The sequence below is a fragment of the Mytilus galloprovincialis genome, chromosome 2 (genome assembly GCF_965363235.1).
Source record: "Mytilus galloprovincialis chromosome 2, xbMytGall1.hap1.1, whole genome shotgun sequence".
NCBI classification, from domain to species: domain Eukaryota; kingdom Metazoa; phylum Mollusca; class Bivalvia; order Mytilida; family Mytilidae; genus Mytilus; species Mytilus galloprovincialis.
The window spans coordinates 100,144,969-100,172,955 of NC_134839.1; the positions used below are offsets into that span (position 1 = coordinate 100,144,969).

General features: G+C 30.6%; 1 protein-coding gene across 2 annotated transcripts; it reads left to right on the plus strand.

The window, feature by feature from the left end:
• The first annotated feature begins 13 nt into the window (after nucleotides 1-13).
• On the plus strand, nucleotides 14-27,978 carry LOC143065115 (uncharacterized). 2 transcript variants are annotated; one of them, XM_076238471.1, is made up of 18 exons: nucleotides 14-134; nucleotides 8,625-8,740; nucleotides 10,543-10,657; nucleotides 11,125-11,304; nucleotides 12,097-12,193; nucleotides 12,501-12,578; nucleotides 12,707-12,893; nucleotides 13,316-13,501; nucleotides 14,410-14,529; nucleotides 14,848-14,901; nucleotides 17,689-17,814; nucleotides 20,636-20,709; nucleotides 21,129-21,236; nucleotides 22,764-22,866; nucleotides 23,709-23,726; nucleotides 24,981-25,090; nucleotides 26,396-26,504; nucleotides 27,665-27,978. In XM_076238471.1, exons 1-18 carry the CDS (start codon nucleotides 128-130, stop codon nucleotides 27,827-27,829), a joined length of 1,953 nt encoding a protein of 650 aa, XP_076094586.1. In that variant the 5' UTR covers nucleotides 14-127; the 3' UTR covers nucleotides 27,830-27,978. The 2 variants fall into 2 exon arrangements, with proteins under 2 accessions (XP_076094586.1, XP_076094587.1); XM_076238472.1 differs by lacking the exon at nucleotides 23,709-23,726.
• The last annotated feature ends 9 nt before the right edge of the window (nucleotides 27,979-27,987 follow it).

Consider the following 27,987-nt stretch of genomic DNA (forward strand, 5'->3'; position numbering starts at 1 on the left):
TACTTATTTTGTCTCCCCAACGTCTTTGTTTATAAATGGCTGACAAGAATTAGGGCACTGCACGCTTCTTTCCTTTCTCATCTGTTGAGTTCATATTGCATCCTTTTCCGTTTGGAAAACCAAAGAAATGTCTGGTAATATTCAATGACTTACTGCAAATCAGTGAAATAATTTGCAGAATAATTATAATATTTATTAGATCTAAGAAAAAAAAACAGCTCAAAAACGTGTTTTCACAAGTTTATGCAAATCGGCGGTCTGGTTTCATTTGTTTTTTACATTCTCCCCGTTACATGTTTATCACATGTATGAATTTAATACTTGTCAATTTAGATCTGTTATCCATCCTTTATTGATTTTCTTTGCATGGTATTTATTATGGTCCGAGACCACAATTGTCGTCCCTTGATTTTTTTTTAATATGTGGCACAGCCTAAATTGACCCTAATTTTTTTCCAGTCTTACCTGGCCTGAGACCCTTTTAAACTAATTTGATATGTTATTTGTAACTTGTCTTTCCATTTAAATTACATTTAATACATATGTAAGGATTATTTATAACCAAAAAGCTTCACAAATTTAAAATTGCTGGAAAATATTACAGCTTCATGTAAGGCCCCGCTTCATTGAAAAACCTCAATTTTTAGGTGCAGGCTCATATAAATTTGACTTTTGAATAATTATGCTTAGTCTGATTAATCAAATAAGTACTCTATTGCTTTTAGTACATGATACATTATATATTAATGCATTTGAAAAGTATATTTTTGCAATATTTAATTTTTAAAGCCCCAAATGTTAATAGTTGAAATTTTTCAATTTTAACGTCAAAATTTAACACGCAATGATGAGTATAGAATTTAACATATTGTCTATGATATATAACCTATTGTTATGAAACTTTTTAAGCAGTGTTATAATTTATTAAGCTTTGGTCATACCAAGTTTTTTTGAGATTTGTCAACTCTTTCTATCCTATTAGGTCCGAGACCACAATTGTCGTCCCTTGATTTTTCGTTGTTTACGAATATAGTCCCTAGTGTAGACAGTGGGTTACTTGCCATTTATTTTTATACCCCTTCCTTCTCCATGTTTAATGCCTCAAATTGCAAGTAAGGGGATGAAATTACACTGCTAAAAAATTTGGATCCAGAATTTTAAAGGAAAGTAGTGATTTGGTCCAGCTGAAAAAGGTTAAAAATTAGCACTTCGGAAGCTGTCAAATGATTTCAAGACGCCCTAAACATAAAATTGTCCATATTTTGAGTTAGAGCCGATGAAGTTTTCTATAATTTTGATATAATTTGTCCCAAAAGTAGTACAACACACTGTAAAAATTCATTGAGAAAGCGCAAGTGGGATTTTTTCAATTTTCATTTATGTTCTAAAAGAAATGCACTACGAAATAATTGTGGTCTCAGACCTATGACAGAATAGAAGGCTCATAATATGTCGCCTTCTTTTACCAGAATACACCTTATCGCTATTTGTGCGCGATTACTAGACATAACATAGGTTCCCGTAGGGGGTACATGTCAAATCGGCACCCATAGAAAAAGTCAAATCAGCACTTGGTTAAGGTCAAGTAAGGGTAAATGAACGCCGTCTAGCGGATTCCGCGAAATATTGTGACGTTTTGTACGAATTACGCCCCTTTGACCAGATTTTGCAATGTTAAAATTGCACCCAGCGACTTTTCGATGGGACAATGTCAACGGTAAATTTGACGGAAAGTATGTTACTTCTAGGAAAATGAACTTGTTTTTCTAAAACTAAAAATTGAAAATGAATATAAAAACAGTCTTGAAGACGATCTTCAAAATGAAAATCAGGACGTAGGGTGGTAGAGTTTGTATATATGCCGACCAGTTAAAACAAGTGTGAAAACTGTTGCTCACTACTATTTCTACATAATTGTGATGAGAAAAAACAGTGTGGTCTCAGAAGTATTCTATATGTAGTATGTCAAAACTGTCCTTTCAAAAACCCTATATTCACTGGGAAAAGATATCATCTAGCAAAAAATAAGCAGAAGGGTCAAGGGGTGCAAGTTTGGGACATTAATTCTAAAGTTAAAACTTAGTATTGTACGGTAAGACTATCTCCAATATTTTGAAAATTATCACACCAGTCGGAACAAGTAAAAATATTTTCAAATTAGAGAAAAGGAAATGAACCACATTTATAAAAACTAATACTGGTCATAAATTCGCTGCTGCTGTCAGTCAGTCATGGATGGCACTAAACTATAATACATTTAAATTAATAAACCTTGTTCACGGTTGGAACAATTAGTTTAATATTCATACATAGTTTTTAAACTATAACAAATTAAAAATAAGCAAAAATGATGTTTCACGATCATTAATCCATCTCTACATTTTGTAATCTAACGTTTTAAACACAATATTACCAGTCATGTCAGCCTGTGTGCGATTGTTTTTTTCTTGTTTTTTTTTCGGTTGGGGGGGGGGGGTATTTTTGTAGGCATATTAAACATAAATATGTACATCTGTTTTTATGTCATATCTCAACCTCCGTATATTTGGTTTCCTCGGAAATGTTTTTACACGATATATTTTCTTTTTACACAATGTATTTTCTGGTAAATTCACTGTACTACAAAGACCGTGCAATGTCTTGCGAGAAAGCGAAATTCAGAGAGAGAAGCACATTAATTTATTGTCACATAAAATTAGATCTCAAAGGGAGTTGCAGAATAACGGATACTGGCGAATGTCAAAATTGAACAAAAAAGTTTGCAAAATTATAAAGAATAACAACGGAAAATAAAATAATTATTTAATATAATAATTTTTTTTCTATGGTCGGATTGTTGTCTCTTTGGCACATTCCCCATTTCCATTCTCAATTTTAGACCATGTACAGAATTAAGAAATCATGTAATGATAGAAGAATTTTACAAAATCGTTAAATGAAGATTTTACAGAATAAGCGTTATATTTAAAGATAAAGAACATAAATAAGATGATTTTGCTCCATTGTGTCTATGATTATTCCCTCAAACTTATTTTACTTTAAATGAATTTGGATAGATTTCTTCATAACAACAGTTTTCTTTTCTTGACCATCGTAAATGAAAAAGTTGAGACGTAAAACTATGCTTGAAACACGCATGTCACTCAAACGACTTTAAAGTAGTCTCCCTAATCAATTACCTGTATTAAAACCAAATGATAATTAAAGTTTTAAATCGGAGACTTTTCTTGCTTTTGAACATTTTTCGTCACAACAACAGCTTTCTTTTCTAAACAATCTTTAAAAGGAGAGGAGACGTCAAAAGTTTGCTTCAAACATGTGCGTCGCAAGGTGGTAAATAAATTCTGTATGTGACATTTAGCGGAAGCCATTTAACCATATCATTTTGTCAAACAGTTCAATCAACACCTTTATTAATTAGTCCTTTGTTGTCGATAGCTTTTAAATGCAATCAGCTGATTATAGATTTTCTGTCAAAATCTTAATGAGGTCAAGGTGAATTCCGAGTATTGTCTGATCGGGTAAAGTCCGAGAAACTCGAGAAAAAATTAAAGTAAATTAACGAGATGGAGGAAAATAAATCGTTTTATATATTTCTTTCGCCAAATTCTTTCGCAAATGACGAATTTTTATCGCCACAATTATTATTTTTTCGCAAATTGCGAAAATGGCGACCGCCAGCGGAAACCCTGCCTTATGTAACTTCCAGTTTTATTAAAGTTTACATTCATCAAAGCCTTAGTTTAATTTAGTTTCCTAAAATTAATACCCCCTCCCCCTTTATTTGTTGCATGTTGTGTAACATGTACTGATTCTATATATACTTCGAGCATACATATGTACACTTATGGAACAATAAACATTTAGTAAACTTTTTAAAACGTTTTTGTAGACTTGATTACAATAAATTTTATACTGAACAAAAAAGATATTAACAAAGATGTCAGTTTGTCTGCATGTTTTACTAGTTAACTTGAAGATGTATAAATAACCACACGACACTCTTTCAAGAATTTGTAGAATCATTGATATAATGTTTGTTTATATATGCGATGTTAAGCAGCAGTATATGGACAGAACACGTTCTGTCGTGATATAGTACCGAAACACAAGCTATTACATGTTCCGCTGCTAAATAAACCGTTTTTTTTTTCAAAAGTGGCCAAATCATATATCAGAATGGAGAAAAAGTGTAAACAGATGACTTACAAGATAGTAGAAGAGATTTATGAATTGGTTACCCAAAAATGACAAAGTTCAACTATCATTAGAGCAAATATTAATAAAAATCAAAACCCTGACCACATGCAAACAGACAGCAAAGTACGTTCTAGGATTCAAACTGTAGATGTTTTGCGGAATAACTATAAACTATAAAGGGGGACGGACGGACGGAAGGACGGGCATCCAGACGGAATGACGGACGGACAGACGTACAGGGGTAGTTGAGGGGAGCATAAAAAATATAGCTTCAATTATACCTTTTATTGCGTCAACTTGTAGACAGTTACCCTGATGATTTCTATTTTTAAGTTTTTACCATTTTTGCGTTCATGTACTTACAACGTATTTTTGTCTGAATTAGTAATTGTTTTAGATATGTATATTGATAATGAACATACATCACATTTTTTACAACGTATAATTTCTTTTTAAAATGTTCCATAAAAGAGGGTCTGATTGGGGTTTACGGAATACAGAATAATGGGCAAAAATTGCAGAATAAAATGCAAAAAAGAAAAAAAAAAGAAAAAGTGTATAATGGGGTGCTAAAATATAAAGAATAAAGAATATTGGTAATACTAAATAAAAATTTATGATAATTATCCAGACTCTTATGATAAAAAGAATCTATCAATACGAAACACATAATCATCGTGCATAATCCACATGAAGAACATTGGAAATTATTAGCATGATAACTTGACGTTATGTAATAAAAATTACGATGTCACGAATTTTGATGTTTTTTTTGCCAAAATGTTGGGTTTGCGTCGCTTCTACAGGGAAAACGAAGTCGGTGACCATATATTTTTTTTAATATCATCTAATTCGTAAGACAAAGAGGAAAAAAATATTGATTTAAAAAAAAATTCTGTGGAGCGGTTCTCGTGATTTATACCAGAAACTGAAAATTGTAGAAGAAAAATATAGATTTACCCTATATATTCAATGTAATTTAGTACGCTATCGGACCATTTTAAAAATGGAATTTTCTTGAAAACGAAGTCGGTGACATATACTTTTTTGTACATTTTCTGATGTATATTTTCAATATCTAATTGAGTTTTAAATTTTAAAAAAATCTATGGACTAGTTTATTTACTGATCCTTGACCTTAAATCGGCATCTGGTCAAATCGGCACCCATTGAAAAAGTCAAATCAGCACCTGGTTAAATCAGCATCTTGTCAAATCGGCACCTATTTAAAGTCAATTCAGCATCCAATAATATTTGATAAAATATATGTATAAATAACTCTAAAAATGTATAAATTCATTATTCATTTCATCGTTAAAAAGCATCAAGCAGTTAGAAAAAATAAGTTAATTATTTAAAGCTGAGACTACAATAACACATGTGTTATAGTAGTCTCAGTTTCAAGTTTTTTGTCAAGCCTGTGACCTTTTTTGTTAGTCGCAAAAGCAAGACATAGTGAGGTTACATTTCGTCTATTTCTTTTAGATATCAATAATTTTTTCAACTTATTATGGAAGCTGGACAGAAATTATTAATGTCAAAAAGAGTATCCTGGGCATATTAATGAATTAAATATTTAATTTTCCAACAATAAAAATTAAAAAATTCTGTTTGCGCAAGAAGATACAGTCTGGGTTTAAAGTTTGAAACTGTTACACATCAATTACTTTGTCAAACCTTGATTGAATTTTATGATACTTTGGAAGATGATTTTTTCTGATTAATGTCTTAATCAAAATTTGAAAGCAATTCTTTCCATTCTTTCAGTACTGACAAGTTATGCAATATGATAGTCTATTATTTTATTTTACGTGATAAATTTATAAACCTATGTAGATTGTCAGGAAAGTTGGGCAGAAGTTCCAAAACAAGTAAAAATATCTAAAGAAAATATTTGATTTTTTTTAATCCTGTAAAAAAACTGATAATGCATTCACCTTTTGGGGGGCGAAACCCCAAGCAAGAACCAGGGTTCAATAAAACCCTTCATGCAAATTTTAAATTGTGTCTGATCATCTCTGAACTTATATTATTTCATTTTAATTAACGACGTTTACCCCATGGCTTCTTTTAAACATATTTTAAAGGTTTGGACATTTTCTGTAAGACTAATGACCATTAGATTCCAAATTAACACAATGAATAAACTAAACATTAAAGATAAATCATTTTGATTCTTTAAGTATGTTGCTATTGATCAAAATTTTAATGATGGAAAACAGTCTTCACGCTGAGTGGCAGCCCTGGCAGCCCAGGCTTGTAAAATTGCTCTCGGGCCTGTAAAAATCATATCTACAGGCCAACAGAATCTAACTAAAAAATTTCAAAAATTGAGCTCCGGGCCTGTAGATTTAACAGTTCATCATGAAGACTGTCAGGAAATGGTAATTCACTCTCTTTAACCTATTAGCTTATGGGGGATTATCTCGGTTGAACCAACTATAAACAGGTGCTATGACCTGGACCCTCAAACCTCTCTCCGAGATTTGGGCGTACACATAAAAATCACCTAGCTATGCCACTGAAAGGTTAATCCCGTTAATATTACTCCTGCCAACTCGCCCCACTTAATGAAAAAATGGTAATATCTAGATGAATATATAATTTTCGTGTCTGCCAACTCACCCCACTTCAATGAAAACTAATCTACACAGAATACAAAAAAAACGAAAAAATAATTATTATTGAAATTTAATGAAGTTTTACTAAATCTGAAATTATAATTCTAAATATAAAAGATTTCAATTAACAGCAATTTGTTATCATAGCACTTACCGGATTTGGTTACTTTTGTCTTTGAATTAATTCAACACTAACAGGCAATCATTGAAAGGCAAAGGTTACTTTCAAGTAAATACCAAAGAGAATGCACATTCCTTCATTTACAATAATTAAGCATGCGACTTGTTTTTGTGAGTAAATGTAGTCAAAGCAGGTTTTATTATTGTGGTTAGTTTTGTTTATGATTTGAAAACAAACGAAACTGAGAAATTTATAAGTGGGGCGAGTTGGCATAACTAAATTAATCGTGGTTTATCTTTTTTGTCATTAGTGGGACAAGTTGGCAGACCTTGTTTCAGTGGGATTTTACCCCTTTCCATAATTGGGGCAATTTATCCAACCTATTTTCAATAGGATTTTACCCTTTTCATAAGTGGCGCGAGTTGGTACACCAGAGTGGGGCGAGTTTGTAAAAAAGTGGGGCGATTAGGTGTGGGGCAATTTGCCAGTGGGGCGATTTGTCATGGATTCAATAAAAGTAGTGTAACACCACATAACATGGGTTACATTTCCTGAGGATTGTCCTGACCAACATTTAAATGCTTTTACCTTTAACAGCAAATGTCAAAATTGGTCAAGTCAAATTTACTAACTCTTAAAAATATTTTGTTTGGATTTTTTTTTGTATTTATTAAATAAATATTGTCATCTTGGGAGGATTTCAGATTCAAAGTAAATCCTTTCATTAATAAAAAAAAATTAGCATTTTCTTATTGGTCAGGACATTAATCTAGTGAAACCCACATAAAATTGAGTTTTAGAGAAATATCTAGTGGTCCTTGGGTTCATATTGAGTTTTTTGAGTTCTCTGAATATATTTGTTCCCCTTTCAGCACCTGGTCAATTCAGCATCTAGTCAAATCATTAATGTTAGAAGACTCCATTTTTTTTAATATTATTTTTTTTATATTTTCACTCGAGGTGGCAACATACTTTTGTAACACATATATATATCGCATAACTTCCGATTTAAACTTTTGATATAAAGGATGCCATGATATTTGTGCCTATTAGATCATATTTTATTAAGGTAATTATATTTCATGGCAACTGTCCATGAACATTACTACATGTAGTTAGCATACAAAATTGGTGTTAATCTTATTCATTGTATACAGTGAGACAGGAAATACAAGTTAAACTAAAACAATGATGTGGAACAGCTTAGAAAATGTCTTTTCTGTTTAATTTTAGTTAGTTTAATTATTAAACATAAAAAAATACCTTAAAATGGGTACAACAAAAGGGTTATTGTTTTTAACTTAAAAAAAAGTTCACAAGTTTTGTAAAGTAAAGATCAATCAAAACATGATTAACTAAGCATTGAGAAAACTAGGCTTCAAAAGAGAAATTTAAAATATAATTATTCTTCTGTCTTTAACTGCTGAATGGATTTTCAGATAAACTATTAGCATCACCAGGCGCTGTTAATTATGTGTATTGGTATATATACTATATTTTTATGCTTTTATATTTCTCTCACTGATACACATAGTTAATATGGCTTCTACTAACGAAAGCTCCATTTGGAGTTAATGTATTTAGAGACCACTTATGTCAGTACACCTTTCCTATATTGCCTATTAGCAAGTGTTTTGTTATATATATATATATATATTCTTTATTTTTTTTTTTTATTTTAGAAGACCTAAAGATTCATATAGATTTCTTCAATTTTGAAGACCCTGTGTATGAAGACAGTAAATATGTTTTGACAAGTCCTAGGTCACTTGAAGCATGTGCTAAAGTTGGAGTAAAGGTATTGTTCCCCAAATTAAAAAAAACCAGTACATTTAATGATGTTATAACAGCATTAGAATAGTCAAGATAATCAAGGAATGGACTTATCATTATATGATCCATTTAAATAAGCTATATATATTTTGTAGTTTTATTATTTGAATGAATATTTAGGTCATAGGTTGTCCATGTCCATTCCTTGATTATCTTGACTATTTTAATGGCAAAGCCAGACCAAGAAAAAATTACAAAAACAAACAATCTTGGAATGAATGTGTAATTTTTAATGCAATATAAGAGATCAAACATTAAGTAAATGCAATTTTAATCTTATATTTATAAAGCAACATATTTATTTTACTGAAAATCAGAATTGTATGATGTACGCTTGAGTATTGAAAGAAAATCCTTCAATTTGATTGCAAAAATAGTTGTTCCTTTGAATTAACACAGTCAATGATTTCACAGTTTTTCTTCAAAAATAAATGATTTAATATAAGTCCTTGAATTATTTACCTACATGTGAAAAATTTCCATTTGGTAAAATGGAAAATTACAAAAGTTATTGATGTGAGCATCATTGCAACTAGAAATTACATTTTATGGTTAGGAAATATCTATCGGTTAGTGATAGATAAAATGTTTGTACATTTTCAATGATTATACAATGTATTACTGCATAAGAATGAAGCTACATCCATCTTTACTACTTTTTGTCAAGCCTTCGACTTTAATCGAAAAAGCGAGACTAAGCGATCCTACATTCCGTCGTCGTCGTCGTCGGCGGCGTCCACAAATATTCACTCTGTGGTTAAAGTTTTTGAAATTTTAATAACTTTCTTAACCTATACTGAATTTCTACCAGACTTGGACAGAATCTTGTTTATGATCATAAGAAAGTATCCAGAAGTAAATTTTGTAAAAATAAAATTCCATTTTTTCCATATTTTACTTATAAATGGACTTTGTTTTTCTGCGAGGAAACATTACATTCACTCTGTGGTTAAAGTTTTAAAAATTTTAATAACTTTCATAAACTATCCTTGATTTGTACCAAACTTGGACAGAAGCTTGTTTATGATCATAAGATAGTATCAAGAAGAATATTTTGTAAAAATAAATTTCCACTTTTCCGTATTTTACTTATAAATGGACTTAGTTTTTCTACGAGGAAACATTACATTCACTCTGTGGTTAAAGTTTTTAAAATTTTAATAACTTTCATAAACTATCCTTGATTTGTACCAAACTTGGACAGAAGCTTGTTTATAATTATAAGATAGTATCAAGAAGAAAATTTTGTAAAAATAAATTTCCACTTTTCCGTATTTTACTTATAAATGGACTTAGTTTTTTTGCCAGAAACAAAACATTCACTCTGTGGTTTAAGTTTTTAAAATTTTTATAATGTTCTTAAACTATCGTGGATTTCTACCAAACTTAAACAGAAGCTTGTTTCTGATCATAAGATATTATTCAGAAGTAAATTTTGTAAAAAAAAAATGAACTTTTTCCGTATTTTACTTATCAATGGACTTAGTTTTTCTTCCAGTTAACATTACTTACAGTCTGCAGTTAAAGTTTATACAACATTTATTAGATTCATAAACTATCCTGGATTTTTTACCAAACTTGGAAGCTTCTTTCAATCAAAAGACAGTATCGAGAGGGAAATTTTTATTGATGTTTTTCCTCATTTTGTTGAGTCTGCGATTAACAGCAAAAGTAGGCGAGACACTGGGTTCCGCGGAACCCTTACAAATTTTTTTTTTTATTTATCATAATTAGAAAAGTTAATGGTACATTTATTTGTTATTTCAGCCAGTGGACATTCTGTACAAGCCTTTAACTGATTTCCAGGAAGAACTTTTACCTCAAGACATCCCACTTAGAACCATTTACAATATATATGATGAACATGAGCAAGAAAGACAAAGTAAATAGCTGTTATAATTCAGAAAATGTTATGATTGTCTTTTATAGAAACTTTTTATTTTCAATTAGGCTGTTTTTCTATAATAAACACAAACTTATGAAGATGAAATGAAAAGAAATCTATTTGTTCATATCAATAATTCGACATTTTTTAATCTGTTGACTTTCTTGATTCTTTTTGTATACATAAAAAAATAAGGAGATGTGGTAAGATTGTAAATGTGACAACCATCCACCAAAGTTCAAATAAATGTTGAATTTGAGTTGATTTTTCATAACATTCTCTATGAAGGGTTTTCATGTTATATAATCTAGTTCTTCTACAGATCTCAGCCCAAAATTCTAATTACAAACCATTAGTATGTAAACACCACACAATTTGGGACTGATTAAGTTTTTTGAAAACTCTAAGACTCTTCTATGGTTTTTCATCATTGATTGTAATATACATTTTTTAATTTCTTGAAGGAGTACTTAAATTATGTAAAGAAGAAAGGAAGAAACTTGTTGATGGAGAAGGTACCACTAAAAAAACAGCAAGAAGGAAGCTAGGCTTAAACAATACTTCACAGAAGACAGTCACATCAACTCAAAGAAGATCTAGAACACCAAACAGATCGAAAATCACCAGTACTAGGTCTAAATCAGGTAGCTCTACAATTATGCATAACAGCCAGGTTATATTTAATTTGAAAAAAAGGAACAAAGTTATTATGAAATTGTAGAAAGATTCTTACACAGAACTAAATCTGTAACATTTAATATGACCTAAGTTCTTATTGTTTGCTGATATAATCATGTACTGTAAATTCAGAAATTATTGCGTGCATTTATTATAGCGATTTTGTCATTTTAGACTATAATGCAATTTTAATGTTTGCGATATTGAGAAAAAAACTGTTTATATCATATAAAAATGTCAAAATGCAAGTTTAAATTATTGCGATTATATCCCCGTCACATTTTTCGTAATAATAAACACCTCACAATAATTTCTTAATTTACAGTATTAGATAGCAGATACTGACTCACTATTTAAAAAAAAAAAGAAATATAATCAGATCTAGACTATTAATGGATAAGGAAGCCTATTCATAAAAACAAATTAATGAGAAAGTTTGTGTTATTGACAATACTTATTGTTGGGAAAGAGATAGTATTGAGTGCTTTAGCCTCCTTTAAACACGGATTATCTTGGTTTTTAGAGTACTGTGGATTCATTAATATTTGTTGGATACACATTTTCGTGGATTTCCTGGGTACAGGGGAACAACGAATTTAAATGTTCAACGAAGAACAAAATTTATAAAGGAATGTATGCAGTCTTTGCCAAAACCAATTAAATTAAATATCCATGAATATGCAAGTTTTCCTCAATCCACCAAATTTGTATCCAAGAAAATAAAGAATTCACAGTAATGTCTTATTATATTCTTACAGAGGAGGAGAAAACAAAAAGCAGTCTTCAAAGAACAAGAACCGCCTGGGCAACATCTATTGGTCATAAACGAGTTACTAATGATGAGTTGAATAACAGGTTAGTAACACACAACTGAAGCCACATCTGAATTACTGCTTATTTACTATAATTTCAGAGCTTTGTGGGTAAAGATTAAACACAAACTGCTTAACAATATACAAATCTCATTTATTCTTTCATACAGAATTTGTTAAAACTACATGGTCAAGAATTTATAACAATATGATTTTCCCTAATCTGTAAAAAAGGTAATGAACAAACTGAATGAATCAGTATTTTGTATCCAGATCATTTACATGCACTATAAGAATAAGAAGATCTCAAGATATGTTTACATTTTAGTTTACTGTATGATATATTACAGGGTGAAAGAACTGCATGAAGAAAGCTTGAAATTAAGAGAAGAATTATTGTCAAAGAAAGAAAAACGTAATAGGCAAAGGTACTCTTTTAATATTCATAACCTTGCTAAAATATATCTAAAGTGGTGTGAATTACTATGAAATGTACATACAAAACATTTAACTGAAAACAAAAAGTGTAGACTTTTTTATTATTGTTACATTGCAGCCCAAAACCTCGACCGAAATCAACCCCAATAAGGAGATCAAGAAGTACGTCTAGTTTGGTGTCCAATGGAAGTTCTTGTTTGTTAAATAGAAGTACAATTGATAGTGCTCAGCCAATATCCAATACTAGACTGAAGAAAACACTGAATAAATCTATAGATACAAGTCATGTGGTAGTCACTCCAAGGGTACGTCATTTCGTATTGTTAAGAATTGAAATAGAATTTATGTGTTACATATATAAAGTGTTGTAAACTTCATTGTTAAGAAAACACTAATAAATCTGAGAAAACCAAATCATAGCTAGAATTGGTAACCCTGGGAAATTATATATTGAATCATATCAGCAGTATGGTATTCTTAAAGAATAAAATAGATGACTTATACAATTAAATTATAATATCTCTATTTGAAAGTAGAAATACAATAAGCGAAACAGTTAGCAGCGTTGGATTGAAAAGCTTTTAAGGTTCACAAGAAATTTGATTTTTGCTAAAAAGTACTCTAAGTTTTAGATATCTATACAGTTATAAAGTAATTTAGTCATTTTTGGCATTACAGAAGACTTTATTTAATCAAAATCTGTCAATCATAAGCAAACTTTTTACAGGACCAAAGAATTTTAGAACTAATGATGACAAAGGGTGAACAGGAGAGAGCCACAAACCGTGACAGATTTATAGCTGATCTGACTTGGGAACATCAGAGAAAGTTAGAAGAAGAATCGAGGGTGCAGTCTGAAATGAAAAGGCGCAGGATGCTAGCAGAGGAGAATCGAATCAAATTATTAAAAAAGGTACTGTGGAAGGTGATAGAAATCAATAAAATCCTTTTTGAGCTTTGGTCAGTAAGTTAGTAAATGTCATTGCAATACAAGCAATACTGTGTTTCTATTAAAGGTCACACATGTTTATTGTTTTAAAAATATAAAGTTGTATTATATAAAATAATAAACAATTTACTAAGTATACAGAGCACCTTGTTTGAGTCATAAAAATAACAACTTGTCCATAAACCCAGTCAATACTGGGGATTCATTTATTTTTGTGGGTATCAATTTTCGTGGATTAAACAAAATTTGCATTTCCGTTAATATTTGATTGTGTTGTTTTACCAATCTGGGAATACGAAGCCTATAGAAAATGTGTAATTCGTTGAACTATTTAAATGCATGGTTCACATGTACCCACGAAACTCACGAAAAATGGAATCCAACGATAATAATAATGAAGCCACAGTAACTGCATACTAATGTTATGGTTGCTGTCAGTTTTCTGGAAGATGATAAGAACATTCAAACATTCTTTTATACACAAAGAGATAGGGTCTTGCATTCATTCAAGGTTTTCAAATTCTGCTTTTAAAGCAATATTTTCAGCGAAACCCGATTGTAAACTCTCTTGGGAAACCTAACCAAGGAAACAACTTTAAAATTTGTTATACAGGTTAAGACTGATACCTTCAAATGTTTTTTACCAGTAGCAGATATACAATCATTAATTGTACAGGCATAATGCAGCAACACTAACTTTATGAATATATAAAAAAAGAATTATTTAATCACTTTTCTTGTTATCGCGTAAAAATATTGGTACTAGAATTTTTATGACCAATTTCTGATAAACTTAGGTTAAGTATCAAAAGGGAATGTAAATGTTTAGTTTGATAGTTGTCTGATATCGAGTAATTTTTGTAAAATTTTAGATGGAATCAGAAAAAAGAAGACAAAGGAGGGAGAAATCTCAATTGGAAAGAAAAGAACAGTCACTTCACCAAGCAATGCAGAAATGGGATATCTCATCAAGAACTCAACAAAAACAAAAGGTTTGTTTTTATGGAACATATCCATTAACTTTGATTTTTTCTGTACAGTATTTTATACTGCATGTTGCATTATTATAAATTCATTTACTGTATATTAATAGATAACTATGAAATCAAAGGAAGACATGAAAAACAATTCGTGTTTAAAATGCAGGCCCATAAAGATATGAATGAAATACTTCATTTACATAGAACAGATAGGTTATTTAAATTTAGTATGCCATTAAGCTCCAAATATTATTTGACACTGCTCTTTCTTATTTGAAACATCTTATTGAAAAAAATGTTGTTTTAATTCCGATAATAATGCTTTAATAGGATCTTCAAATGAAAGAGAGAAAAGACAAAGAACAACTAAAGAGGAGAATACAGGTACTAATATTAAGGAATAGACTACTGGAATCACACAAATCAACAACAAAAAGTATAGAATTTGTCTATAGGAATAACATAAAAAAAACGAATCCTTTTAGATCACTTAATGTATTGATACTGTGATTTTATTGTGAAAAAATTGCACCTGCTTATTTTTTTTCTAACGCATATTGGTTGAACAAAAATCAATTTACCGAAATAATTCTTGCCTTGAAATCTTGTTTATTATTCTGTTAGGCCAGACTTTTTATTTTATCTGTTTAACGAGAAAATTTGTAAAAAATTAGGGTCGAGGGGGCGAAATAAAAAAAAAAATAAAAGTGCAAAATTGGTCCAGTCGACGCTAAAAATAAAAATAAAACCATTATAAGTGACTTTTCTTTTTTTTTTTCGAATTTATCAAAATACAAGAACAATGAAATGAGAACAGACCAGTATATTAACCCAGAGAAATATAAATACATATAGTTCATATATGTCTCTGGTTAACCCTTCTATTAATATAAACATAAAAACTATGTTTTGATTCTGTATTTCCACTAATATAGATCCATGGCACCACTTAAATATATCAACCTCGTTGCATATACACTATATATGTATATACCAGTCACCCAGTCAGGAACCTCTTAGTGTATGCAGAGACATATATACACTATATGTCTCTGGAGTTAATAGTCCCAGAGTTAAGCAACTTTAACCTATAAATTGAAGCAATGCTTATACATGGAAATATATACATTAATCAAGAAGATCTAACCAAAAGTATGTTAATGCGTGTGGAATGCGTAATTTACCCTTTTGGGATCAATTTTTGTCTGTCAGCAGTGCCATTCATGCGTCTGTAGTCATTATCGCAAGAATCCGGATTTCGGTCATAGCGGGTCCGTTTCCGATGAAATCCCGATTCCGACCCGTAGTTCTTCAAATTTAAATGTCGGACGAAGAAAAATTTACAAAAATAAACGATGTTTGATACGCTATTTGGAAAAGAATATGACGTTTCTAATGCAATAAGTTTATTTTAGGCTAATTTCATCAAGTTCTGATGAAGCAATAACTGATTTTGCCGAAAGTTAGAATGATTTGATGTACGCTCTCGTGTAACAAGTATGAAAAGCATGCCACCAGCTTAAAAATCTTTTAGAAGAAAATATATCGTTTATGCCTTGAATTTCTTTACTTTTAAATGAAAATTGCTGTTTCATTGACTTGGTAAAAATTAAATATTACCGATAACGAAATTGACTGAAAGCGAGTATCGTGAACAACACATTTTATTTTTTTCTGAGGATTTCGTAAACAGATAATAAAAAAAGTCTGGCCTTATGTCTGTTATGTCAGTTGTGTAATGAAACCTTTATGATCTTTCTTATCCATCTTTTGAATTAAAAATTTAAGTATTTTTGGATACAAATATCAAAAACATTCAGGAGGTGAAGAAGGAATTTATTGTATCATGTGATGCATTTGCAACAAAAAAAAATTCTGTCAATGCAGGAAATATTTACTGCTGAGCTCAATCAGACAGTCTTTCACAAATTTCACACAGTATTTTAAACCTCCTAAACATATTCAAGATTGAATAATTACTTTTCATTGAACCATAAAAATTTAAAAAAAAATTAAAGGTAGACAATATCCTCTATTAAAGAGTTAAAATAGATTTAACGATGTTTGTGGTCAATCTGTGGCATAAAGATTTATTTGTCTTCCAATTCAGGTTTCCAAACTTGATGGTATTTTAACAGTTGAGGTACACAATATAAATACACATAACAACTTTAGTTAGTCTTACATATTCCATATATGTGCATCATTGTGTATTGTATAATGCATGTGGAAGATGTACCTTTTGTAAATTTATACATGTATACAAATATATCTTCTGGTTAGAAAGAGTTATTACATTTGTATACAATATACCCTCTAGAAGACACACACAAATGTCTCATTTCCAATGACACTGAACAACAAGTCTTTTTCACTGGTGGTTTACAATTATGGGTAGCAGTTTAAACGAAATGATCTAAATGAGAAAAACGACAGGTACCTGAACATGTGATGAGGTTAAAACCACTTTTTAGAGATTGCAACCCTCTCCTTAATCTTGATCAGTACTGTATTAGAAAATTCACAAAATGAAATGCCCTTTAAGTGCCAATCTGCCTAAGAACCAGGCAGTGGTGAAAACATGACAAACAAAAACCCACTCAAGTTGACATTAATTTATGTTCAAATTGTATAATAGTGCACGAATATAATATTCGTTTGCTTTTCTTGTTCTGGTAATTCAAGTTATCATTTGGTTGAAATGCACTAGAAAATAAAAATTAAGGGGAGCTAACTCTGTAATTTGCTATCATTCTAACCAAAAGTTAACTGGAGATTTCTCAAATTACCAGACACGCAGAAACAAAAGACCTACCCTTTCTAACTCAGGATGAGGGTAACTTCAAAATAGGATGGTTAGGTCGGTGGGTTTTTTCCGGCCATGTTTTGAAATTTTTCTAAATTGCCTGATCCTTACAAAGACTGGCACTTAATTGACAAAAGTTAAGATTATATTTTATATTGTTTCCAAATTGGTAAAGCACTGTTCTTATATTTTAATAAAATAATGATTATTTTCAAATTTATAGGATGAAACATTTATTATGGTCTGTCCTCATTAATACATAAAAGTGGATAAGTACAATTTATTATCCTTTAACATTCATGATATGGAACAGGTAAAGTAAGAAACAAAATTAAATTGATAAAAGCATGTACTGTTTATTGAAGACGAGGAACAAAAAAGTTAAATCAAGAGATGAGTTAGAAATGAAAGACCTGATGGTACAACAGCAAGATTTTGAAATAAAATCTGTAGCTCAGAGGAAACAGGATAGGCTATTAAGAGATAGTTTAGTAAGTAGCTCAGAGATATAATATTACATTCTAAATTCTAGTGTTAGATAAATTCTATTGCAACATCTCTGTTCAATTTGAATTTAAAATTTCAACATTTGTAATGAATTAGAATAAATGGTAAACAGTAAACTGTGTCTTTTATCCAGTCCCTTAGGGGTAAATGGGATTGCATCACCTGATTTAATTCACACAAGAAAACTTGTTAACACTTTTTTTTTTATAATTATATTTTTTGATATAATTATATTTGTGTATGTTATGTATTTGTTTATTTTGAATGCCTAGCTTGCATGATTTGGTACTATTCATACATCAAGCAATATTTATATTTCAAGAGAACAGATTCAATGATTTATGGGGAGTAGAGAAATAAGTCATTTGTGTTTCTTCTGGCATCTTGTTTACATTCATAAGCGTTAATGGTTTACTTTTATAAATTGTTTGGATGGAGAGTTGTCTCATTGGCACTCACACCACACCTTCCTCTATCTATTAAGTAAAATTGTGTGTGATAACTACATATTGTGTAAAATGGCCAATCGGTGGATTAAGTAAAAACTTTCGTTTTTAGCTCACCTGACCCGAAGGGCCAAGTGAGCTTTTCTCATCACTTGGCGTTCGTCGTTGTCGTTGTAAACTTTTTACATTTTGAACTTCTTCTAGAGAATCACTGAATGGAACGAAACCAAACATGACATGAATGTTCCTTATGAGGTGCTGACCAAGTGTTGCATCTTTGTTGTTGATCCATCATCCAAGATGGCCGCCAGTAGGGGACTTAATTTAACATAGGACCCTATGGGAAATACATACAGATGTCTTCTTTTAGAGAACCACTGAATGGAATGAAACCAAACATGGCATGAATGTTCCTTATGAGGTGCTGATCAAGTGCTGTTACTTTGTAGCCGATCCATCGTCCAAGATGGACGCCAGTAGGGGACTAAGTTTAACATAGGACCCTATGGGAAATACATACAAATGTCCTCTTTTAGAGAACCACTGAATGGAATGAAACCAAACATAGCATGAATACTCCTTATGAGATGCTGACCAAGTGTTGTTACTTTGTAGCCGATCTATCATCCAAGATGGCCGCCAGCAGGGGACTTAGTTTAACATGGGACCCTATGGGAAATACATACAAATGTCTTCTTTTAGAGAACCACTAAATGGAATGAAACCAAACATAGCATGAATGCTCCTTATGAGATGCTGACCAAGTGTTGTTACTTTGTAGCCGATCCATCATCCAAGATGGCCGCCAGGGGGGACTTAGTTAAACATGGGACCCTATAGGAAATACATACAAATGTCTTCTTTTAGAGAACCATGGAATAGAATGAAACCAAACATAGCATGAATTTCCTTATGAGATGCTGACCATATGTTGTTACTTTGTAGCCAATCCATCATCAAAGATGGCCGCCAGCGGGGGGACTCTGTTAAACACAATACCCTATGGGAAATATATACAAATGTCTTCTTTTAGAAAAGCACTAAATGGAATGAAATCAAACATGGCATGAATGTTCCTTATGAGGTGCTGACCAAGTGTTGTTACTTTGTACCCGATCCATTATCCAAGATGGCTGCCAGATGGGCTTAGTTTAACCTGGGACCCTATAGGAAATACATACAAATTTCTTCTTTAGGGAGCTACCATTTGATTTTTATGGGGGGGGCTAGGATGAAATTTGAAAAAAATAGGCAGGACAGGAGTTTTGAGTAAAAAAAAAGGCAGGATGAGACAATTTGCAAAAAAAAAAAAGGCAGGATGACAATTTAGGTAAAAAAAGTCAGGATAAACTAATAAAAAAAAAGGCAGGACCGAATAGAGTGAAAAATAAAAAGGCAGGACAGAGATTACAACTAAAAAAAAATGCAGGACAAAATTTTTCATCCTAGCCCCCCCATAAAAATCAAATGGTAGCTCCCTTAAGAGAACTACTGAATGAAATGAAACCAAACAGAACAATATTAAACCAAATTTGGCCTATAACATCATTATAAGTATCTGTTACAATTTTTTACATTTTTTAATATTATTTCAAAATCCCAAATAGAATCAGTTGAGCGACACAGGCTCTTGAGAGCCTCTAGTTTAAAATTGAGAATGGAAATGGGGAATGCATCAAAGAGACAACAATCCGACCAAAGTGCAGAAAACAGCCTGAGGCCACAAATGTTTTTTTTTTTACTGTATTAAGAATTTGTATTTACATTGTATTTGTAATGGGTAATTTATTGCATCACCTTTATATATATATATATATATCTTTATTCTCACAAACCAAATTACAAAGGTATAGAGATAATTATACATATTTCAATACAATTACATTAATAAATAATGTACGAAAGTAGATAGAGGCATTCACATTTGTTTACCCAGAAAAGTTCTATTTGTTATTGATCTCCTTAATAAGTTTACATAGTTCGTTCAGTTCTGTACATTTTTTTGAATTCATTAAGTCAAAAAACTTCAGTGTGTTTGGTCTATTTCTATAGTAAAATGCAATACATTGTTTTCTACAGTTATCAAAAGCTGAACAATTAAAAATGTAATGGTATTCATCACCAATGGCATCTGAATTACACAATACACATTTTCTGTTTTCTCTTTCTATGTTTTGCCATCTTCCAGTTTCTATTGGAAATTTCATGAATTCACAGTATTCTATCTTAGTAAAAAAAAGAGAGATGTGTAAATGATCATTATCAATTGCTAGCAAAGTTGAATGTTTATAGGTGTATATAAAATTGTTTAAGCTTTATTTCTGATATTTTGTTCTAATGTTTATATACTTTCTCACAGATGAAAATGTTGCATAATAGGAAAGAGAGAGATCAGTTTGAAAGTCGTCATATGGTTGTAGAGAAAGAGTCAAGGTATGTGATCAAACAATATATTTACAAACATTGTAGTCATTGTTTAATTACCTATCTATATATTATTTAGGGTATACTAAGAAATCTATGAATTAAATGAAACAAAAGAAAATAATTAACTTAAAAGCAGAAAGGAAAGTAAATAAAAAAAGACAACTTAAAAAAAAAAGGAAGTTGTTGTCCATTACTTACAAGTTAGAGATATTCAGAATTAAATATATATAAGTTATGCAGTGCTTCATTCAAATTAGTAAAACTATCATTTACATAAATATTCACTAAGGGCTTTGTTTCAATGATTTTTTTAATTATCATGAATATTTTGTTGTCCAAAAAAAATTGTTACAATATAAGTTGTTAATAACCAAGTGATCATCCCAAAAAAACGCTGAAACTTAAATTTCTTGTTAATTTTGCAGGGAAAATCGAAAAGACTTAGAAAAGGATGCACATATAAGAATGACAGAATCTGAAAGGAAATACCAAGATGTATTACAACAGAGGGACATACAGATAAATCTTAATAAGTAAGTTCTAGAGATATTGCTTAAAATACCCAGATGGGGGATTGAGCAATGGCCCTCTCTAAATCTGAAAAAACACTCCCCCCTCTTTTTAAAAACCATAGATCCACCACTTGGAAATATGCCTTTTATACTGAAAAATATGTGAGGAAATTGGTCTTGAGTCAAGTAAACATGAAAACTTTGTTGTGTGCAACTTTCTTTGTTGCTTTCAGTGAAAATGATGTTCAAATTCTTATTTTATCATAAATATAACTATAACATGACATAGCATAGGAATGAAAACCCTAAAATAAGAATGACAGTAGAAAATTGTCAATAATATAAAAAATTGTTGATTTTCTTTTAAAAAAAAAATAACAGTCAACACTGCAAAAGAATCATTATGAACTGGAATGCAGATTTTATATTCTTACCATGTGCAAAATTAACCATGTATAAATATTAGATACTGCAATGTTATTTAAATGATAATAGTGTTTACAGATTTAAAAAAGGGGACATAATCTTTAATGACAAAAAGCAGAAATATAGTTTTGAAAAACATTAGAGTTATCTCCCTGTAGAGTGTTGTATTATCAATTTTTGTATAAATCTTACTTTTTACTTCAATTAAACTATAATGATAATATTTGAATTAAACTTTACAATACATTGAAAAATATTGATAATACATACTTCCATTATTATTGTATTTATTATAAATAGTTGCATTCTAGTTTTCAAGATTTGCCCACCTATGAACTCTTTATTCATTTTTGTGTGTCGAATAATTGTACAATATTTTAACAGATGAAGAACAGCAATTAAAGCTGTATTATTTTCTGTCTTCCTCTCTCAATGTTAGAGAGGTTACATGTTAACGGGTAATAAGGATGAAATAAGCTGTGCACTATTCTCAATTTAATCATAATATCTGTCAATATCTTGATAACGAGTGTAAGCGAGGTGTAAAATTTGACAAAAATAATGCCTACCCATGTGTTAATTCACATAGATCATTGTGTGATATAATTATTTTGTTTTTTATTGGAAATTTGAAAGTTTTTTTGGTACAAGTACTTCCAAATAGACCTATAATATTCATTCAAAAGGCATCCATTTGATTTGATGAATTCCAGAAAGTTGTAGAAAATCAACCATTTCACTATAAACATATGAACAGATACATGCATGTAAACTTACTTTAAGAATGATTTTATTTAATTTCAAAGTTTGTAACACCAAAACAAAAACACCAAAACATATGTGACTGGGCGAGTATCGCAATAATAAGAACTTGCAATTTTGCTATCTGATACATATATGTATGCACACAATAATTTCTGAATTTACAGCAGTTTGTTGTAGAAATTTAGTTGTTGCAGGTTTCTTGTTTGTGCAAGATTTTGTTCAGACAAGTATATTGTATTTAAAAATATAAAGCTTTATACTTAGGTTATATTATTGGTAGTTAGAGACCTATATTATTGACATTTCCCTGAACTGATTCATACTACATGTACATGTGTATCCTACTTTTGATCACAGATTAGAAAGACAGAAAAAACAAGCCATTGTAAGAACTTCTCAACATAAAATGGAGGAAGAACTGGACGAATGGAGAGAAAATGTAATGAACAAAAGAAAAGTGGTAAGATCTTATCATTACTGGCAGTACTGTTTTTTTACTGAATAAAAAAGGTATTTATCTAATGCAAGGAGTGAATTGATAAAAATTGACAGATCTTCATAAAAATTTATATTATTGGTTAAGGTCAACAATATTGCTACAAAGTTTAAAATTCAGTTTTAACAAAAACTTTTGTGGGACATGCTACCCTTGGAAATATGAATTATGTGAAAAATTGCCAAAGTACCAAAGTCAGGTTACAAAATGTAAAGGATCATAATGGTCCAGCTTATCTTTCTAGCAAAAAAAGTATTGTTCCCCTAAATTATAGATAGATATTCCTTCTGTCTGCATTATTTATTTGTGCATAATATGTCCATTATCTAAACAGTGCCATGTGGAAATTGGAGTTCTTTTATCTATAGGAATATAATTTAAATTGGATGTAGCACATTGGCTGAAAGTTTTTGGTCTATCAGTTCATCAACATTATTTTGTCATGTGACAATGCCATCATCAATGTTTTTTAAAGATTTACTTCCTAAGAAAAGGAATGACTGTATTATTTTTTTCTGTTTATTCGAAATACCCTCCTAAATGAGATGCACATTTTAAAATAACCTGCATTGCTGGTTATTCAGTGTGTACCACATTTTATATGTTATTTCTTGATAGACAGATAAAATATTAGTCATTTCTTAAATAATGCCAGGAGAAGGTAACTGAATTTTAATTGAACTTGTTTGTAACACCTGTCTATAATGTCCACTTCAAATAATCGTCCTGACTATGCATGAAATACCTGCCACTGGACATTAAGAAAGCAACAAACCTTTCAATTGATAACCTTTGTATCACTGTAGTTGATGCTATCTGCTCAGGTAAGTACCTCAGTTTGGCTAAAAACATGTTTTTTCATTTGTTGAAATAATTCTCCTATGTTTCTAATCGCACAAATGCATACATTTCAAATCATAAAAAAAATCCATATTTTGAAAATTCACTTTCAAATGACATTACCTTGTAAATGTTTTAACATATTTATATTCTATTGAGATAACATAAAACATACAAGATTGTTTATAAGGATGTGTTCTCTGATTAGCAGCTCTTGTTTAATAAAGAATAAAAGCTAGACTTATTTAGAACAAATTTGGAATCTGTGTTTTTTTTTATTTGTTTCTTGTTTTATATTTATGGCATTATATAATGTCGACTACAGCCATCAGAGAATCAGTCAATTTTGATTGTATGACTGTGTTATTTGATATTCTTTTTGTTAACTGTTTTACTCCCCCCAAAAAAAATGTGCAATGCATTATGCAATATTCATATTCTATGGTATAGATCATCCATACAGGTATTGATGTCTAAATTTAACTTGTCAGTCAACTTCTTATTAAAATTATTGCTCTTTGATGGATGATGATTTCTACCATTTTTGCGTTTGCCTTATATTTTAAAAATTATGAGACATAGATAGAAACTTTAAATCACAAAAAAATAATCAGCAGCAAGATCTACTAACAAGTCAAGTTTTGCTGATATAAATAGTAGACTGTCACTCTTTATAGGAGCGATTGCCTTAAATAACATTTTTGTTTACCATCTTTGTGTTATGAACTAAAATTAAAAGATAGAGAAAAACTAAACAGTTCTAATGATAAACAAAACAAGATCAATAAAACATAGATTTTTGTCATGAATTCTATTTTTATCTACAATGTTGGAAAGTGTTCTTTGTTGAATATGAAAAAGGTGAGCGACACTCTTTAGAGCCTTTAATTGTGTTCCTGTCAATACTTACATAGTCTGAGATGGGAGGTTCACATTCAGTTTAACAATAGAGAAAATACAAATTTATCTTTTTCTTTTTTTCTGATATTTAGCAATTTATATTTTAATCATTTATTATTCTGTAAAGTAACACATTCCTTAATTCAATCCCTAGACAATAGTAAAAACAGAATTTAGAAAAAAATAGATATAACAGTAATTAAGAAAAAATTGCGTTGAATATAAACCTTGGTATCTATAGATACTAATGCACATCCAACCAGTACATGGCTCTCTTAAGCTGTTACCTTAAATCATTTGTTTTGTCACTAAATCATATTTTTTATTTGTTTTTCTAGACGGAGCGACAAGCCAGTGAAAGTGCCATCAAAGCAATAGAACATAAAGCATTAAAGGCTCATGATGATCGTGTGAACAGAGAGAAAATACAACAAAGAAACATACAAAAGTAACATTGTTATATTCACATTTCATTTATATCTTGTTTGTGATATATGTCAGTATTAAGATAAGTAGTGGAATGACTATAAAAAAGAAGGTGTGGTATGATTTTCAATGAGACAACTCTCCACAAGAGATCAGATGACACTGAAATTAACAACTATAGGTGCTGTAAGGTCTTCAACAGTAAGCAAAGCCCATACCACATAGTCAGCTATAGAATTTTAAAATAATTAATTATTATAATTTATTCATTATAAACACCTGTTTTATTTATTGGAAAAAATGAAGAAAGGATGGGGGAGGGGTTGAAAATAAGATAAAATTCCATAGAGAATTAAACATGTGAACACTTTTCTTCTTTACAATTTAAGGAAGTCTTAGTTGGCTTTAGAGGTCACATCTCTTAAAAAATTCAGAGCATGTTCTATTTCATCATTCAAGTACAAAATTGTTGAAGGAGACACCCGCTTTAGTGATATGTTATTTTTACTCATTATCCAAGAATTTCAAAGTATTTAGAAACTTTAATCTAGAAAATGCATAAGAACATAAAAGTACATTGACTTAATATCTTGACATTAGTGGAGAAAAACAATTTATAAACTATAGTCGCCGTCAGTTGAACTTCGTAGCGGTTATCGTTAAAATTAATCTAAACTATCAATCGCGTTCATTCGAGATATAGTTTTTCACATTCCATTCATAAATCGCAAAAAGAAAAACCAGTACTGACCTACCTTTTAAGTGATCGCACTGTAATAATCCTGACCTTCACTTTTTCATAGACGATTTTGAATGGTGGAATCAGCCATTGTTTTTACCGGAAGTGTTTCCGTGGAGTTCAATTTCATAAAATTTGCATAAAGCGCGGGAAACCTTATCACATCAATGAAAGGAACATTACAGGAAACTGCGTACAGTGACGAATGTCATATGTAAACAAATGATCCTCATAGAAACGAAGATGGCGGAATTACAATGGAAAACATTCTGGAAAATGTGAAGGTCAGGATTATTACAGTGTGATCACTTAAAAGGTAGGTCAGTAGTGGTTTTTCTTTTAGCGATTTATGAATGGAATGTGAAAAACTATATCTCGAGTGAACACAATTGATAGTTTAGATTATTTTTACCGATAACCGCTACGAATTTCAGCTGACGGCGACTATAAGCTGTGAATCTTGGATCCAGCAGTATTTTATATAACCTCACTAGAGGCATTAGTTAACATTAAATTTGTCTTTAAAAAAACTGTTTTCTAGTTATTTATTGGTATATATGATGTCAATGAGGACTTTAAATATTGCAGGATACAGGATGAAGTTGAAGCCTGGAAACAAGAAACAGAGGATTATATAGCTGTTAAAGACAGAAAAATACAGACAGCCCAACAAGAAAAAGATACCACTATTTTACAGGTAAAATAAAGTAAATGATATAAAAACTTACAATTTCACTTCATTACAGCTAAGATAGAAATGATGTTGACAGTTTAATTTGAAGTTTCAGACAGCATTGCAATCTATTTCATAACACCCTCTAGATGTAGACAACACTTATACCAAGTATCATTAATATCTTTCAACACATTCTGCCTTAAACTAGAACAACACACTGAGTTGGATGATATATTTTTACATAAATGGATCACAAGGTAACAATCAGCTGGAAGACATAGTCACACTAAACAGACACATTATTCTGACCAGTCTTTGCTCTTACTCTTTAGTGTGGCCTGCTGAATGCAGAAGCAGCAAACACTAATTTTCTTGCCAGTTTGACATGTAGTGTATCCTTCATGCTGATAGATGGCCATTCAATGTGTAATAACAAATTAAAAACACATTCAAGATGAAAACAAGAAATAAAATGAATAATGAATAAAAACCCTACTTTGAACAAGACCAAGGCATTCAAAATGACTGAACAGATCCTTACTTGCACAGGCAAACAAGACAGACAAGAGAGATTCCTATAAACCCCCATACAGTTTCAATGATAAGCTTGTCACAAAATTTCACATAGAAATAGTTGCAATATTACTGTTAACACAATAGGAGTTTGTGTCTAGGGATTCAATATCATCATTGGAAACTTTTATTACAGAACATTTTGGATACTAGGTTGCAGCCAAGGATTTCCTCAAGCTTTTAAGTCTGAAAAATACCCAACTTCATCTTATTCTGACATTATATCCAAAATGAGCTTAATCTGATGCTTATAATGCACTCTTATAAAGAGATTTATTTTAAAAAAAGGAGTTAGGTTTTGAAAAAGATCCATTTAAGAACCAAATTGTAGCAATTTTGAAATTTTATGATAAAGTTGAAATACAAGGCCATATTTCGTCTAAAGTAAACCTTGTCCTTTGGACTTAAACAGACATGTAAGCAATAATTGTAAATCGATCGTACCTAATCAATTCAGCCTATATTTTGAAGAGGTGATGAGATGTTGTTTATCTAAGATTTTTTTAGTTGTAACTCATAAAACATCATCTTATTTATGTTTATGACTGTCTTATTAGGAAATTAGTGAAAACTTTGTTTCATGTCATATTATTATTATATTTTTTCAGTCACGGTTTGTAGCAAGTCAGTCATCACAATTAAGAGATGAACTGAAAGAAAGATATGGTGGAGAAAGTTTTGACAAGAAAGTATTACGTGCAGAACTATTTAACAAATTAGGATTAGCTTATACCAAACCCTCAACAACATCGAAGTCATGTAAAAAACGATAGTGTTATAGTAGCTAGGTTATAATTAATTTATGAGTACAGATCTTGATTTGATTACAAGAAAGTTTTTTGTGTGAAGTTATAGGCATGTCTATTTAAACCAATGATTGGTAGGGTGAAAGTATATCCCACAGAAAACATTTTATGTTTGAAAGGGAAGT